Source organism: Corvus kubaryi, unplaced genomic scaffold, assembly GCF_017639235.1.
Source record: "Corvus kubaryi isolate FWS band 111438036 unplaced genomic scaffold, C.kubaryi_AGA036_p1.0 76, whole genome shotgun sequence".
Taxonomy (NCBI): Eukaryota; Metazoa; Chordata; class Aves; order Passeriformes; family Corvidae; genus Corvus; species Corvus kubaryi.
In genome coordinates, this window is record NW_024582063.1 from 723913 (window position 1) to 741932 (window position 18020).

Here is an 18020-nt window from a genome sequence, read left to right on the forward strand (position 1 = left end):
ATGTGCCTCACTGTGCTCAGCACTCTGAGTCGATGACAGCAAGCACAGGCAGTACCTGAGCATGTCCTGCCCTGCTCTGCACAGCAGGTAAGTGCTCTTCAGGGTTTGATAAGCTTCTGTCTGAAAGAGAAAAATCTGGACCTAAAAGGTGTAGATTTTAGGAGCTTAAAAATTATGATTAAATACCTGATATATAGCAGTTTGTTCTGAATTTTGATGTCACACTTCTCAAACCTTAAGCCCACAGCTATCAGCAGCTGTTGCTCATCACCTACTTACCTACACTTAGATAAAAATGCAGTGAAATACTATGACAAAGTGAAAAAGTATGAAATTAGCTATACAGCAGCTGTAAAACCCGCCATCACTTCCTCTTCCCTTTTCAAAATAACTCTCTGGTTTCAGCAAAACACAGCCAATCCCACCACCTGCAGTGCAAGGTTTAATACTAATGAAGTGTCTGTGAGCCAGTGATAGCATCTGCATCTCATCCTGTAGCGAGCAACTCTCCCAGGAGCCTGAGATCTGGATTTGACAAGTGCCTTGAGTGAATCCAGATTCACTTCTGATACCCTCTGGTACTGGCTACAGGCAGTTATTTGGTACAGAGAACCAGAAATAGTTTTAACATTTCTGTAAGCAAGTAACTGCATGTCAGATTATTGCAATAATAATAATAAACAGTTGTCATGGGTTAGCAAGCATAGTCCCGGAAGTGATGTTCTTGCAAAGGAGTGCTTACAGCTCCTTCTGTGACCTGACAGAACCTATCAGCTGGCCACTTTGAATATGGACAATTCTTTAAGCCACTTAAAGTTGTGACCGCCTCCGTGATCCACACTTAAGAACAGGAAACCCCGAGGCAGACTCTCTCTGTCTTGTTTCCGGTGCTGGGACAGGTGGCTGCGGGCCCCGTGTGGGGGCCAGCGGGCCCGGCCCAGGCCCTGCTCAGGCCAGGCCGGGTCGGGCCACGGCCATCCTGGAGCCGACGGGCCCTGTTCCACCCGCGGAACCCCCCCCACAGCGGGGCTGTGGGCAGCCGGAGCGGCTCGGCTCCCCCTCTCCAGAGCTGCCAAGATTCAGCTAAAGCTGCAGGGCTGTCTGGCAGAGGTCATGTGACCAACAGCGATAAGCCACATTCCAGCTGCAAGGCCTAGGTGAGATTAACCCTTTTAGTGCTATGAAGAGCTGAAAACCGGAGGGAAGTGAAAGAGGAGATGCTTAAAGCTGAAATTCTGTTGTGAAGCTATGATAGATCAGAGTACCTGCTGTAATTTCATGAAGGCATGGGGGGTGGAGCATTCAACTTGTGAGCAAAAGCACCTGCGCTGAGATAAGCAGATGCTGACGCAGCTGTAATTTCATGAGAAGTTTGAACAGGGAGAGATGGAAGTGATGAGGACTTTTGCTCCAAATGGAAAAGGAGAAAACCTCAGGTCCTAGAGATGCTCCCAGAGATAGTTCTAAAGAGGAAGATGAGGAAGACCCTTTGCTTCCAGGGAAGGAGAAGGGCCTCTATTCTTAGAAATGAAATGCTCCCAGAGATGGGTGAAGAGAACTTTTGTTTCTGAACGGCTCAACCTTAAAATTTTACCCCGGCAATTCAAGAGTGGACCCTCGAAAGCAGTTGTGGGAAAAGCTGCAAGACGGGGGAAGGGACTCACATGCGAGCAGAGAACCAAGCCGGGCGGCTGGCTCCTTGTGATAATGTTTTCATAGCATGGGCAAGAGACTCCTCTTCCTAAATGGACTGAACAAGGTTATTATGGAAGTGGTAAACAGACTGAACATCTCAAGGGCTGCCTTTTTACATTATCACTGCAAGAAGGGAGAAAGGCGGGGGGAGGAGAAGTGTTCTGAAGGTGTCATATGATTTTTTTTTCCCTCTTTCTTCTTTTAGGTCTGTTAATAAACTTCTTTCTATTCTTTCAAGTTTGGTGCCTGCTTTGCGTTTCTCCTAATTCTTATCTCACAGAAGGTAAACAGTAATGAGTATTTTGGACCAAACCACTACACTAAATTGGTTTCTGCCTGGTTACAAACCAAATCCACTACAGCAGTACAAAAGGAGTCCCTGCTCTGTTACAATTGTTCTTACTTATGTCAGCCAGCTGAGGACCTGCCATTCAGTCAGGGAATTTTCTCTAAAAAGGCCAAATGTGATGCTTTTGGCCTGGCTGAGCTGCTTCCTGGGAATAAGGCTCTGAAAGAGTGGCTACAGCCTTCAGGATAGCATAGAATCTGGTGACACTTTGATGCTCAAACCAGTATGTTTTGCTCCAGGGCCATTTCTTAGTGAAGCTTCAATTTATGGCCCAAAGTTGCCCCAAAGTCCCTGCTCAAAGAACCTGCTGTCCCAAAAGCCATGCCACATTAAGTTACTCCAAAACATGCATTTATCCCACGCTGAAACCAGAAGTAGCTGGCCTAAACCCTGCTATTTAATTATCCAGTCATAGCCCATTAAGAGTTTAGATGAGGGGTTTGGAACCATGGAGATGCCACTGAAAAGAAAAAACTTTGCACTCTGCCTCCCCAGCTGAAGTGGTTTGGGAAGTGTCTGCTTCCAGTATGGAAAAACACAAGTAAGGTCCTAATCTTCTCATACAGCTCCAGCTAAACAAACTCCCACTACAACCAAATTTGACTTCTGATTTTTAAACTGCAAACCATAACGTCCTGAAAAATCCACGTCACCATATGCAGCCCTTGGACATCTTACACAACAAGACAGGACTTCATATACATTAAACAAAAATAACAGGCATTACTCAGATCATGAATGAAAAAAATATGAATAGAAATCACACTTTCATATGAAAAAGGAGGTGAAACCATCATTTAATGGAAATTAGAATGTGTTAAGCCTAGCATCAGAGTTAGCTCTAGATCCGTGAGGGGCACCAGTCATCACCACTGAGGCAGCTGCAATTGCTCGGGGGCAGGACTGAGATTCAAGACAGTCAAATGCACAGTTCTGTTTTACAGCAGGTGCAATACATAATGTGCACTAAATGAAGATACATTTTTGTCTGAAAGTGGAATGGAAAACTCCTCCTGGGTGCTGTGGAAAGAGACAAGGAATAAATCCATATTGATTTCAGTGCAGCTTATTTTAAAACACTGAGAAATGATGCCACTTGTTTTACTTGCTGTAATAGCACTTCAAGGAACATAAGTCACACTAAAACTGTCTTGCTCAGGATTAGTTTTCTTTCATGGAAGAAATACCCTGTGCAGCGCCAGACAGCCCTGATGGTGTTATGCCAGTGCTGCTAGAAGAATTAGCCCCATTACAATTGTCAGTTGTCTTCTGGAGAGCAGTATTTATAAACAGATCTGTGCTGAGTGACAGCTCCTTCCCCTGGCTCGATGCAGTCCAAACCTCAGCCTTCCAAATACCTTCCTGACTGGATTTAAAGATGCTCAGGATGCTTGTGCCCTCCCCTCATTTAATACCTGAATGCCTGCGGTTTTGAGGATATGATGAACAGTAAAAGAGATTTAAATGATGAGTTTCCACCTTCTTAAATGAAAGATAATCCTTTGCAGCAGTAGCTCAAACCACTGCAGGTGATCAGAGGAAGTGCAGCACAGGGAAAGGGTGACCAGGAACAGGAAGGGACAAACTCCAATCAAGCAGCCCGTCAAAGATACCAACAGTTCTTCAGCTCTTTTGCAGCCAAGCCTGCATTGTTGGGGTGGTTTTGTGTGTAAACACATTTGTACCTCTCGAGTTCTAGGAAATCTTGTACAGACTTCAGGGAGCTAAGGTCCACCCCTGCATTTTTGTCTCAGTGGAAGTTTTTTTTATCACCCCAAGCCTTTGTGGCTCATAAAGCTTTCTGCAGTGATCAGAAGGCAATTCTTAATGTTTCAGAGAAACCAGAGGCAAAGAGGGTTTAAGAAATATCTCACACAAACAGAGCAGAAGAACCCACTGCAGAACACAGATGATGTCATTCTCCTAATTGCTCCACTCTTTTTCTTTTTGCAGATAAATAACTTAAATGATTCCTCTTAGAGGTGCTCAGTTGATTTATTTCTCAATTTTTGCCCTTTTCTTCCCAGCATATTATGATTCCTCATTTCAGAAGGGAATGAATTCTTCCTATTCTAGGAACATTTTTGAAGTTACAAATTTAAAATATGAAAGAACAAGAAAACCCTACTTCATTCTCTAAATCTAGAATCCTATCATAAAAAATTTCAATGCCTGCAACCAAATTATGGTACTTAGCAATTCTTTAAATCACTTCTTTTTCCATTTTCATCTATGGAGATAGCTGCTGGTTTTATTTCTCTATGTCTGTAGATGGAGGGGAAAAAATACTGATAATTTGCCTTAGGGAAAAAAGCCTATTTAGAATTCCAAATAAGTTTTGACATGGAACATCTTCACTTGAAAGAAGCAACTCAGTGCTTTACATTTCAGGAGAGCAGGCTATAAAAAAGCCAGTCAGTCTGAAAATCCAAGCATAAACCACCACCAAATGCATGAAGGATTTTCATACAGAAGGAAGGCCAGCTGTGTACAAAAATACATCTCTCTTACATTCTCACAGCTCTCAGTCTTCCTCCTGTACTGCAACTTTTTTTTTTTTAAATTCCAATGAACATCCAAGAAGCAAAACAGATAGGTACCTTTCAAAACCAGCCCCTAACTTCTATCAGAAACTTTCACCCTTTTGTGCCACTGCATAAAAATGGGAGGTTCACAACCACACAGCAGTAATGGTATGAGACAGCAACAAAATCTGGCTCCTGTTTTATTTAGGAGCACCGTATGACATATCATACATTGGACTGCTAGAACTCTGTCTTCAACATCACTTTTGAGAAGAGTGCTTTCATTAATTATTAACCAGCACTTAGTTAACCACTGAGTCTGGGAGCAGATACAAAAATTTCCCTCTCTCCTTCTTGCCTATTTACAGTCCCACCCATTCCCACTCAAATATCACACACAGATCCAGGACAGAACGTGCAAGGATATCAGATCTTGTAACCACTGTTCTGTGACTTCTCAGAAAAAGTCTTTTTATTTTATTTCAAGATCTAAACTGAGTCATCAGCTTACAGTCTGAAAGATGAAAGTGCATTAATGCCCTAAGACAACACTGTCCTGTCTGCGTTATATGTATCACATATCATTTCCCTAAGATGTGATAGATAAGATGGGAGTGAAGCTCTGGACCCCTGCAGAGCACAAACTCTGTATCAGTGAACCTTTCCAAACCGGAATTGGATGGAAAGAGAACTCCATCCAGAGCTGAAGCTGGAAATATAGTTAACCTTTACTTAACACACAGAGTATTACTTCCCACTAGCCATAAAAATTGAAAGAATTAGTAATGTAGGCACAGAGAGTAGGGAGAAGCAGCTTCCTATGCTACACCAGTTAACTCACAGGGCCACATTCACTGTTTCATCAAAAGAATTAAAAGCTAATTCTGCTACAGCTGGATCTTAATGCATATTCTCTCCAAGCTACAAATGGTTACAGACTCTTCTGACAGACAAAAGTGAGGATAACCCAGGAGCTCTCTGTTTGAGCGCTAAAAACTTAGGAAGTTGTATTTGCTACAGCTGAGATGCTCCATTCTAACCAACAGGATGTGGGATACAGTGAAATGCCAGGACTTGACTGAAGAACCAAAAAATTATAGGGAAGAATGTTCCATTATAATGACCCAGTCTTCAGTCTCTCCACTTTTAGTTGTTTTCTTTCTGTTTTTATCCTTCAGACAGCTGTCCTCAGAAAGAAAAAAACAACTTCTCTACCTCTCAAATAGCTGAAACAGGCACTTGCAGCTGTTACAGACAGGTGACAAGCAGAATCCTTCAAGAAGTCTTGTCTAGATAAGACAGAGAAGGGATTTGCAAGACCACTTTCAGATAAGACACATGACCCTGGCCATCATTTGGAATAAAAAGTGTGTATTTCCTTATATTGTTTCAGTTTTGAGATAATAAAGTGTGTCTTTTCTTTGTAGTCAATAGACTTGGGATAAAGCTCCTTTCTCCTCAAATCTTCTGTGCCTCTCACCTCTCTTTTGCCAAGAGTCAGGAGAAAATTTTGTGGTCTGTTGCTTCCAGGACAAGCCCGCCTTCTTGAAGAGAAGGCTTCCAAAAGTAAAAGGCTTCCAAAGACTCATAACCAAATTATCTGTAGGAACAGACACAAGAAGGCTTCAGCTGTGCTGCCAGCATGTGGGGGTAAGCAGAGCTGGGAACTGGACCTCTGTAAAGAGACAGAAAGAACATGGCTTAATGCTACACTGGAGCGCTTGGAAGCTTAGCCAGCACAAAGATCAGCTTTTGGCTCAGGGTATGGGAAAAGCCCAGAGGAAAACAAAGCATGAACATGTGCACCTAATGCAAATGAGAAAATGCAATAATTTGGGTGTTGAGGATGTGTTGTAAGAGGGCTGGAGGTGAGCCAGGTTGGCCTGGCACACAGAATACTGGCACAGAGCTCCGTGTATCCAAGCAAGCCAAGGTTTCTGAGCCTCAGCAAAACCATGTAGCAGCTTCCTCACTCTGGAAGAAATTCAGCTTCCCCGAAGTCTTTGCAGAAGTGCACCCTGTTGCACAGTGTCAAATGAGCTCCATTCTTCAAAGTGTCAGAGGCTGCCCCCCTCAGCTGTGTCCCAGAGAATCCCATCACAGACCACGCTCTGGGCTTCCTCCTGTGCAAAGTGTCAGATTGTCCGGGATTGCTGCTCCCGGGAGCGCTGCTGCTGCTGGTGGCTGCTGGAATGCCAGGAAGGACTTAGCAAGGAGCGGGGTGGGGGAGGCGCTGCTCCAACTGAGCAATGCAAGGCAAGCAGCAGGCGCTGGATCCCAACAAATATGGCTTCTGGGAGCCACAATCAGCAACTCCAGCTGGGCCATTTGCTTAGGCTGCCTGCCAAAAGGTTTATAAAAAGAACAGTAAAGAATGTGCCATGGCTTTAAATATGAATTTCAAACACAGTGCAGCCAATATCCACATTTGTTGAGGCTTCCATCCCATAGCTTTTCTCTAAGGCTCAGTCAGGAATGCAAGGAGTTTCTCCTGCTGATCTAATTTTATCCCCTCGCAGATATCCAGCAGCACGAAGGAATGAAGTAGAGCCTGGGCAGTTTCTTAATTACTTCCAGCTCTCAGAGAGGGACCCAAAAGATAATAGTGAAGCAAAGATACTAAACCAGCCTATAATTTGTGTGTTGCTGTACACAGATCTTGTGATAATTTACTGATAGATGATCCCAGCCTTTTCTCCAGCCGGTGCCTGTCCTAATGCCATAGACATTTCTATGAGTTTAACTGCAACAGAGCACAGCAGCAAACAGGAATGGCTGCTACACAATAAGTGAAATATGCAGGTGGTTTCCCCATCAGACTCATGAACTGGTTTCCTCAAATGCCAACAATGACTATTTAGCAAGATGTAACTTTCCATTACCTAGGAGGTTTTGCATATTCTATATCCATAGCACCTTAGCATGACTGGAGTTGGGTTTATTCAAGTTCACAGGAGAGCTGGCCCTGAACTTGTGCCAGCAACAAGGAGTGTCACCACCAAGGTTCAGCAACCTTCCAGGCCCCAAAAAGGAATCAAATCATTAAGGAGCTTTTGTCCTCGATACGGCACGTAGAACGTCACGGCGAGTACCAGAAGTCATTTGTTCAAAAGTGAGGTGTATCACAGAGCATAAAACCCCCACAGTGCCAGCACAGCAAACAGGTCAAGTGTGCTAGCTGAAAGATTTATTTGATTCTTCAATAAGCACACATGTAAGCATCCCCTGCTGCTGCAAACACCTGGATGAGATGGGGTAGTGCAGCTAGAAATGAGTCAGAACAATCACAGGCTTCTGATCTAATGAACACAACAGGCTGCCTCCTCCTTGTGACCTCACTTCTGTATGAGAGACTCAGATATGAGTAAAAACTGTGGAGTCTGTTAGGTTTTTTTCTTCTTGATTTGAACACCAACCTGGAATGGCAGTGTGTGCACAAGGTACACACCACCTCTGGTAATGCCACGATCACTAAAAATCAAACCACACACACACATGCAGAAACCCCTGACTAAACTGCACCACTGAAGTGAGAGTGTAAAATAGCCTGACAAATTCATGTGCCCCCCACCAGACAAGGCTCCTCACCTGCCTTTTAAGAACCAGGAGTTGCATCTTCAGCTAACAGGATGGGCTTGTCATCAGAGGGATCAGAGCTCCACAGGGTCCTTCTTGCAGTGGGCAGGTCTCATGCTCAGCATGTGTCCGAGTGCTGCTCTTGGGAACTGAAGGTGGCCCTGCAAGGCACTGAACACCTGCACACATTTATGGCACAAAGTCTCCTTCAATCTCAAAATGTTGCTTCTTTACAGACATGTTAGAAAAGGTCAAATTCAGGAAATAACAGTTTAACAACAAGCAAGGAAACAGAGGGCCAAAAGATTCTCCTACCCAAAGGTCACCAAGATTCATCCCCTAGAGAAATGCAAAAGTATTCAAATTCCTCATGGGACATACTGTCATTCTAAGGCTTGTGGCAGTGCTCTTATAGAGAGTTCATGACCATGCTGTGAGGCAGCCAGCAAAAGGACTGTTTCAACACACAGAGAAAAGAATAAATAAATCAAGACAGCCTGAAAGTATTCTAAACTCAGTGTTTTATTGCTCTGTGATTATTAGTTACACTTTGACACATTGCACTTTGGGATAGATTAGCACCTACTACATAATTAAAAAACTTAGTATCTTCCAACTCATATAATTGGCACTACAGAGAAAACCCAGAGATCTGTAACTTTAACCCAAGATTAAAAGAGATAAAATGTTTACATCCTTTATTGTTGGCAGGTGAACTTTCATTGTGGAAGGCCCTTAAAAATAGTGAACAGAAACTAACAACCTAAATGCCCTCCAAAAGTCTATAAAAACAGTATCAGATAAATCACTCCCTTCTTTACACCAGTCTTTTTGCTTTGGTACTTTTAGTATCCAAGTGCACAGTAATCCCTCATCTATTTCAAAGAAAAAAAAAGTACCATGATCAAGACTACGCTGACTACTTTGGGTGACAAGAGGAGAGACTCCCACACACCATTCTCAGCACCCATGCAAACAGCATTTTCATCAAAAGTGGCATTGTCTCAGGATTTAACACATCCCAAGAGGTTTATAAATAATAAATGTTGGGGGTTTTTAAAAAGGGAAGAATTATTTTGAATAAATAAATGACAGCTCTAAAGCTGCATTGGCTTTGGTGACCAGTTATCTGTATGCAGCATAAGTTATCTTCATGAGGCAAGTGATGAGATAGCATAAGTGAAGTCCCTGAGGATCAGCATCTCCGTGTTCAACTTGTTTGTTTCACAACGTGTGTAGACAGCCTGGAAAACAATCAGTCCCAAGGCATCTGCTTTTTAACCTCCCAGCACAGCTGCAGACCACACAATGAATTATTTCTGTACCTCTTCTGCAGGCAGGAATACATAAATAACACCTAACTCTTAGTGGGAGGTGGCAGGGAATGAGTTCTCCTAAACCTGGGCCAAGTGCTCCACCTTGTGTTAGTCCTCGGCACTCAGAGCGAAGCTCTCGATGCCTGATCCACAATTGCCGGTCCAGTGGCATAGCTCACGATTCCTTCTGCCTGGGAGCAAGTGTTGTCCATGGTGCCATACGACTGCTGCTCCGTGGGGGCCAGCACCGTCCTTTCTGTAGGATGAGGACGCAAAACCTGGGGGACGTACATCTGAAATCACAAGTGAAGGGTTTTAGTGGTCTCTCAAAGCACAACGCTGGGATAACTCACCCAGGATAATATTTCCCCTTGTCACTCTTCTTTTCAACCTCCTTTTCCCATTCTTCATCTTAACACCTCAGGCCTTTTGCACCCTGCTGGAGGCTTCCTGGTGCAACACTCACCTGCACCTCTTGACTGTGGCACAAGGCCTTTCCTTCTACCTCAGTCCTATATCCTTCTCAGTGGCATGGCAAGCAACACCTGCTACACGTCACAGCTTTCAGAATCAAAGCAGTGGCCACTGACTGCATTTGGCAGCTGTCCAGATGTGAGGCTCTGTCTGGGGCAGGGCACAGAACACAGCACACAGAGCTGCTGGAAGCAACGTGTCTCAACTACTCCTAAAATGGCAGCCGAAGGTACTTCTGGGACACCACGTGGGAGCAGGCAAGGAGCCCAGCTGCAGAACTCTCTGGTCCCACATGGGATGGCAAATCCCACAGTCCATTCAGAGTAATATGTCCTACACAAGCTCTTGGGTAAGCAGGGTGAGAAATTAAGTTTTTCTAGGAAACATAAGGGAGTATTAGTAACTCTTAGCTTCTTACAGAAGATGTTGGGACTGTTGGTACATCTGTGTCTTTTCCTCTTTCACCTTGTGTGTCGTCTATCTGTAACCAGCAACAGGTGGGGAAAGAAAGAGAGAATATCAAACTGGTGAGTGAAAACCATACACACAGATCATGAGCACCCAAAACCTGCACAGACAGATCTCAGTGCAGGGCTGGTACTCTCTCCTACAATCCTTCTACACAGTATCATAGAAAGGTTTGGCTTGGAAGGGGCCTTAAAGATCATCTAGTTCCAACCCTTTGCCATGGGCAGGGATGCCACCAGACCAGGTTGCTCCAAGCTCCATCCACCCTGGCCTTTCATACTTTCAGGGATGGGGCATCCACAACATCACTGGGCAACCCGTGCTAGTGTCTCAGCAACCTCACAGCAAAGAATTTCTTCCTATTATCTGATCTAAACCTACTGTCAGTTTAAAGCCGTTCCCCCTTGCCCTGTCACTAAACACTCTTGTAAAATGTCTCTCTCCACCTTTTTTTTTTGTAGGCTCCCTTCAGGTGCTGGAAGGCTGCAATTAGGTCAACCTGGAGCCTTCTCTTCTCCAGGCTGAACACCCCCACTGCTCTCAGCCTTCCCTCATAGCAGAGGTGCTCCATCCCTCTGATCATCTTGGTTGTCTTCTCTGGACTTGCTCCAACAGGTCCATGTGCTGGGACCCCAGAGCTGGATGCAGCACTGAAGGTGGGGTCTCAGCAGAGCAGAGCAGAGGGGCAGAATCCCCTCCCTCAACCTGCTGCCCACGCTGCTGGGGATGCAGCCCAGGATACTTTTTCCATACTGCTATTTTCTCTCAAATTCACTGAGAGACTTTCCTGCAGACACTGAGAGACATTCCACTCTGCCCGGCAGCCTACCTGCACTACAGGCCCTCTTCAGCCATCTTACCAAGAGCCTTTGTGAACAGACACTGCCAGCAGGAAGGCATGGACAACCCCACAGGAACAGCTGGTGCTCCGTCAAGCACACAGGTAGGTGTTGAAAGGTCAGGTATCCATCACTTACCCTATAATTCAGTGGACTCAGGTGCTTGAAACAGCCAAAACAAGTGTAAGCCAAGCAAATAACAATAGTGATGTTGACAACAAGCAAGGTAAACATCGTTGTAGGTGCTTTAAAACCTAGAAAAATATTCAGAGAATAAATATAAAAATGCATAGCAGAAAAAACCAACAGAACCAAAACAAGCCTTTATTTATCTCCCTCTTTTTCAGAAGCCTCATGGATTTTTTATTTTTCCTTAGAGGAACGGGCAGCCAACTTCCAGCCACAAACAGGAGAATGTCATTATACACAAACTTCTCCCACTTCTAGAGGCCAAGAAATGTTGCTGTAATACTTAAATGATAGACAAGACTCACAGTGATTCTCCTCCTCCCTCATTCATCCATTTGCACTCCCTTCTTAAATACTTTCATTAATGATCTGTGAAATATAATATTAATTACATTGATTAATCATGATGGTGGTACCAAGCTGGATGGTTTGCAAACAGCTCAAAGGTATGAAGGGAGGAGAAGAATCAAAATGATCTTGGTAGATAAGACCACCCCACTTGCTTTAAAGGATCAAAACAAAAAAACCAACAGCAAGATAAAACTGTATGCAGAAAACAGCAAATAAGTACAATTTGGAAGGAAAAATGAAATGTAGATGTGAGGGATAGCAATAGCACTGCAGCATACAACTGCTGGAAAGCAGTCAATAGTGGGATGGTATCAAAGAACACAGGAAGAGAGGAAAATGAAAAAACAAGACAAGTCTCTGGCACCTATACAAAATAATTCAGTGCTACTGAGCCTTCAGCTGAGTAGCCTTGTCTATAATAAAATAGGGACAGAACTGGGAAGAATCCAAGGAAAAAGATCAAGAGAAGAAACAGTAAATATGAACTAGGCTGAAAGGTAAGTTTTAGTTCAAAGAGTGTGCAAATAAAATTATAGGAAAGGACATGGTTGCCTAGTATGGAAAAAGTATTAAAGATTACAGTGATGTCTTATTTTCCAGATCCACTAGGGGAATATTCTAAAGAAATTAATCTCATTTTGCAGTAAAGATGACTTGAATAGGATAACAGGAAAAAGTAAACATCACTACAAACCCTAGCTGTTCCCAAGCTTCTTCAGACAAAAGAGGCAACACCAACCCTCAGACATTTTTGTGGTAACCCCAACATAAGCAGTGGCACAGAATAGACAAGTTTTACACTATAGCAGGTTATAGAAGCCCTGCACAGGTCTGTTCACAAGGGGAAAAACACCACACACACACAAAAAAACAAAACCAAGAAAAGCCCTACAAACACATCACTATTCAAACCAAAAAAAAGGAAGTGAAAAAACCTCCCTATGGGTATTCTGGAATGTCCTTCAGAGGAGGTTATTTTTATAAGCACAGGTTACACAAGTATTTACCAGATGGTGAGGTGTGTCTACACCAAAGCCAATGTATGGTGTAAACCACAAGACAAACAGCAGAGATTAGGGAAGGAAAAGTCTCCTACATCAGTTTTCCCCTGCACTGTGTCCTCAGAACTCCTGCCTGTCAACAGCTCTGGAGAACATGGGATTCAAGTGACTACCCCAGGAGATGGAGGTTGAACTGCAGATAGGACCTCACTTCCTCTGTGGTGAGAGGCCCAGTGGTGCTGCAGGTGCAGGATGGATGGATGGATGGACAGATGGATGGCATAAGAGCTGAGGAGGAATACAGGCACTGAGAAGGAGAAAGATGACACCAGTACAGCCTATCACCTTCAGTATGCAGGCAGGTGGTATTTGGCCCTGAGAATTGGGAGAGGGGTCTTTCCAGGCTTACATTAATATATAAGGAGTGAGAAACAAGAGTACTGTCACTGGACTCTGCAACCAGACTGAAACACCCATATCAAGCCAACTATACAAGCCAGTGACCAAGCAATCAAGCTTTACACCATAAACTGATCTATTTTGCAGATAAGGAAGCAGAGCTCTCTTACCCTTCCTTCCTTCCTTCTTTTTGGCACTAGAAGGAGCAATGAAATCAATGGCAATGAAATCAACGTATCAAATTCCTACCTCTCAGACTGCCCTGTGCACTGACAAACCACCAAACAACATCCTGTAAGCAGGGTCCTCTACACTGCCCAAGCCAAACACAGTAATCCAGCCTGTGTTTTCCATTATTAAGGTCCCTGACAAATAATGGTTTTACCATGCAGAACTAGAAAACATTATAATAAAAGATTTCATTTTTACTTCACCAGGATTTCCTTCCTAATAATTAAAGAGGTGGATCAGATGCTGAGCCCTTGGAGGTGATTTTTCTAAAGCATGCTCTAGAAATTCTCCTGTTAATTTAGAGGACACAGATTTGTTGGTCTTCCTGGTTGCAAAAGCAGCTCTCAAAACAAGGGAAAAAAACAAGCTCTCAAACATACAAGTAATGCAGAACCTATTAAAATCCAAGGACAGCCTGAAGCAATAGTTCCAAGTGCCTCTTACCTCCACAGGCAGCTTTCCCTACCCCTAAAGTTAGATGACAGCCTGCCAACAATACCTTTCTGACTACTGGTATGCTAGAAAACACCATGCAAACATGATCATTTGCCATGAGGGCACAATGCTGTTAGATATCAGGAGCTTCCTTCTAAAGAAGGGAAACTTGACTCTTCCACCATCACTGACACCCCCATTCCATGCCAAATGCTTCCTGCTGTATCATGGATAAAAACCCATAAGCTGTCTCTTACCTTTTCTGACATCAAAGGTGTTGGTACAGCACAGCCAATACTATCAATGCCAAGTATTTGCAAAACATAGAATGTCCCTATCTTAAAAATAAATTACACATAAAACCCATGAGGTTTTAAACTACAAATGTGGGGAAGAGAGTCACCATCTCACTGCAGTCTTCCATGTAAAATTTGATGGATGATGTAGAACACACGAGGACTAGCATCAGCCAATATTTTAGCATTTTTCCTGAGTGATGGCAGCAACCAATTCACCCAAGCAAATTAAACTTATGCCCAGGCTACACAAATGCAGGTAGTGAAGCCAGTGATCATCTTACTACAAAGAGCTAATTCTGAATAGATTTTTGGTTTATGTAATGATTTTTACTGTCTGTCACTTCACAGCCCAACTGGCCAATTCCAAGTATCCTGATTTAAGGAATACATGATGTCCTGTGAAATGAAGGAACATGGAGCCCCATGGTAACAGTTTAATGTATCAGCCATCTCCATCAAAGGCCCTTATGCAAATGTTGTGTAGTTCAGTCCCACAGGCAACCACCATGACCTCCCCTTTAGGGAAGGAAAAAGAAAAGTCTGCAAAGCTTGTGAAACTTCACATCTTATTCAGGGAAGCTGGCAAGAGAGCTGGGAGCAGCTTCTAGGTGGAAACAGGTAATACTTACCCAGCCGCACAAAGGAGTAAAAATAGAGCCAGAAAAGGCAGAGGATTGGAGCTGCCAGGGCCTGATTGACAGCTGCGAAGTGCATCTTCTTCTCCAGCTTGGCAGGGAGATAGGCGTAGTAGAGGTTGTGACGGTCCACCATGTGCTTCAGGAGGATGTAAATCAAACCTGGCAGGGAAAGCAGGAGAGCCAAGCAGAGGTTGCTGGAGGTTTGATAAAAAGCAGCAGCTCTGTGAGGAGATCTACACTATCCAAGTGAGTGGAAATGTAGATACCAGTGGTGGGTACAGCCCAAACACAAGGAGGGTACAGCTGCACGACAGCACCTGCTCCTAAGGCTGTTGCACCCCCATCCCTCCCCTCTCCACACACTTCTCTGTGGTGCCTCTTGTGCTCCCAGGGAGAGCCCAGAGCTCCATCTGAGTGCTGGCACATGAGGCCAAGCCAGTAGGTAAAACTTCCTAACTCTCCTTCCACTGTGCTAGTGAGGAAGAATGGCCTGACAGTGGCTTAACCTCTCCCTCTCGGCTTTCACCAGATTCATGAGTGGATTTCAAGTCAGCTATTCCTTATCCAAACAAACAGCCAGGAACTGCTGTGGCAGCTATGAATTGCAACAGCTCTGGGATGCAGTGGCACATTCAGATTATTTACAACTGCATACAAAACAGAATGGAAGTAAATATCAATTACACTGTTACATAAAAATTGGCCACATTCTCCCAGTAATAAGGTTGTTGATTGAACCAGTTCTGAACAGTATCTAATTTAGATAATTATCTTGTATCTAGCTCTGTAAAGTTTTGGATTAGAAAATGAAAATGCCAACTATATAAAATTATTTAGTACTACTTATGTCTGATCTAAACCTCTCAACACCAGAGCCAGTACACTCAAATTTGAGAAATAAAATAAACATCTAATAGACATTAAATACACTTTCAACCTCTAAAGGCAATACAAGAGCTAAGTAATTCATCATCTTTTTTGGTGTTCTTCAACAAGAAGGGAAGGAAACTTGGATCCAAGTCCTAAGAATTATCAGCATTTGAACAGGAATAAGAATGCAGAGCTGGGCCTTCCAACCTTCCCACATGCCCCATCTCACTCCCACAGTGCTCACTGGAAAACTTACCAAAAGGGACAATGATGGGACACGTGATGCTATAGGCCATGATGACAGTGAACACACACAGCATCCAGGCATACATTGCTCCAAATTCATATTCAAATGCCTGTTGCTAGGAACAAAAACAAAACATCCAAAACTCTCAAGTCATCCATCAATGTGTCAGGAGTTAAGAATAGATTCACTAAAGCAACAATTCACCTTCTCTTATTCTCTCCCCCTGAGAGATCAGTTATTTCCCTAAGAGGCAGAAATGATGTAATTAGATGAAGTATTATGTGTTTTTATTATCTGGACATACAGAAAAGATGCTGCTTCTTTCATAGCCTTAAAGTAATTTCTGAGGGAATCTGCATCCACAAGAAGCAGCCCCTTAAAACCACAAAGCAGAAAATAATTGTGCCAGACTCAGAACCTTCACCTCACTGTGGCAGCTGTACACAGGCTTAAGTTCCCATTGTAACACCTGGAATTTCAAGCTATAGGGATGACACATCACCTGGAAGTCCACCTCTTAAAATGGAATACAGGCAAAAAATACATATTTTGCTAGGTGTATGTTCAGATTAAAGCAAGCTGTTCACACCTCCTGGCTGACAGAAGAAACTAACTCTAGATCGATTTGAATTAAAAAAAAACCCTGAAGTTCAGACTACAAGATAAAATCATTAACTATTCTATAAAATCCTAATCATAAAACTCTGACTTAGAGCTATGAAGAGATTGATACCTGAAGCTCAGAGCTTGAGGTTTGATTTTTGACCATCTCTGACTTGAATAACTCCCTCCCTGTTATCTGTGCTGCAAATGAAGGGAACATGAACCTGTCGTGGACAAGCAAAACAAAGGCTAAAAAACCACAAACGTCAGGAGATGATAGTTAATGGTGTGAAGGATGGGTGCTCCCACCGTTTCTGACAAGGATCGATCACTGAGTTGCCTCCTGCTAAGGAGGAGCTCCAATACCTGTTTGATGTTTTTCCTCTCTGCTGTGGACTTGGCCATGATCATGCGTATGGTGTAGAGGATGAGGCCTGGCAGGCGCAGCAGCTCCATCCCATTGCCCACGAAAGCAGAGGCAATCACATAGTTCACAAAGAAGGCTCCCTGGTCAGGCAGGAAGACACATCTGCCAGGAAAGACACCAGACACTGACTGGGAGGAAGATAAGCAAACACAGGAGGTATACAATCTATCCCTATTGCCTTTGGAGATCTCTTACCATCAGGATAAGCACTATGTACCTCAGGAAGTGGCCAGAAGAGTTGTGATAACCTTGTTGTAAAAGAATACTGCAGAGCTATAAAAGCAGCCAGTGTAGTATATAAGAGCCTGGCTGAGTTGCAGTTCAGATGAGGAATAAACTGTTCACAAAAAGATGCAGCAGCCTGATGGGTGGCTGACAGCAGACAAGAGCATCATCTGATGTCTGCAACAGCAACCTGCCACAAGATGAAATAAGACTGCAACAGAATAATCATCTCTCCTAACTTAGTAACTCCTAATTGTCCTCCTGTTACTAATTTTGAAACAGCATTTGGAAACCTATATCCTAACAATTGCATTCTATTCTTTCCCTCCAGGCACAGGCACAAGAGCTGAAAATAACCAATACCTGCAAATTTGCAATGCAATGTGTGTAAAAACATACATTTTCCTTAAAATCAAGATGCACTGGATTACAGAAAGAGAACTGCTGCAGTTATTTGGTCTCACTGTAATCCTTGGGAAGATCCCCTGTCCATGACAGGCAACAATCCTCAGCCAGTTCCAATACCTTACCATCCTTTCTGTGAAGGAATTCTTCCTAATGTCCAACCTTATTGTCTCCTCCCCTTATTCAGCAACTCAACATCATCCCAGAGTAGCAACCCTGAGCAAATTCTAATAAACACTAACCAAGTCCAGTAAAGAGTAAAAAAAAAAATGTAAGTCCTAAGTATTCCTTTACAAAGGAATAGCATAGAGGGAACATTATTTAGCTAATACTTACTCCAGCCTAACTGCAGAATCAGACGATTCTCTGTCAAACAGCCAGCGGAAAAAAAAATCAAGGCTGGAAGAAAGATGGTGAATGTAATTCAGTCTCCCACATCTTAGCACTGTCTAAAATAG

General features: G+C 43.4%; 1 protein-coding gene across 1 annotated transcript in view; it reads right to left on the minus strand.

The window, feature by feature from the left end:
• Positions 1 to 8649: 8649 nt before the first annotated feature.
• TMEM63A (transmembrane protein 63A) overlaps positions 8650 to 18020 on the minus strand; it is a 31576-nt gene continuing 22205 nt past the window's right edge. Inside the window, exons 18-24 of the mRNA XM_042051635.1 lie at positions 17899 to 17961; positions 16872 to 17034; positions 15912 to 16017; positions 14777 to 14944; positions 11381 to 11496; positions 10354 to 10416; positions 8650 to 9754 (exon numbers count right to left, since the gene is read on the minus strand). Of these exons, the coding sequence (XP_041907569.1) occupies positions 9584 to 9754; positions 10354 to 10416; positions 11381 to 11496; positions 14777 to 14944; positions 15912 to 16017; positions 16872 to 17034; positions 17899 to 17961 (850 nt within the window). The 3' untranslated portion in view covers positions 8650 to 9583. The remainder of the gene's footprint in view (positions 9755 to 10353; positions 10417 to 11380; positions 11497 to 14776; positions 14945 to 15911; positions 16018 to 16871; positions 17035 to 17898; positions 17962 to 18020) is intronic.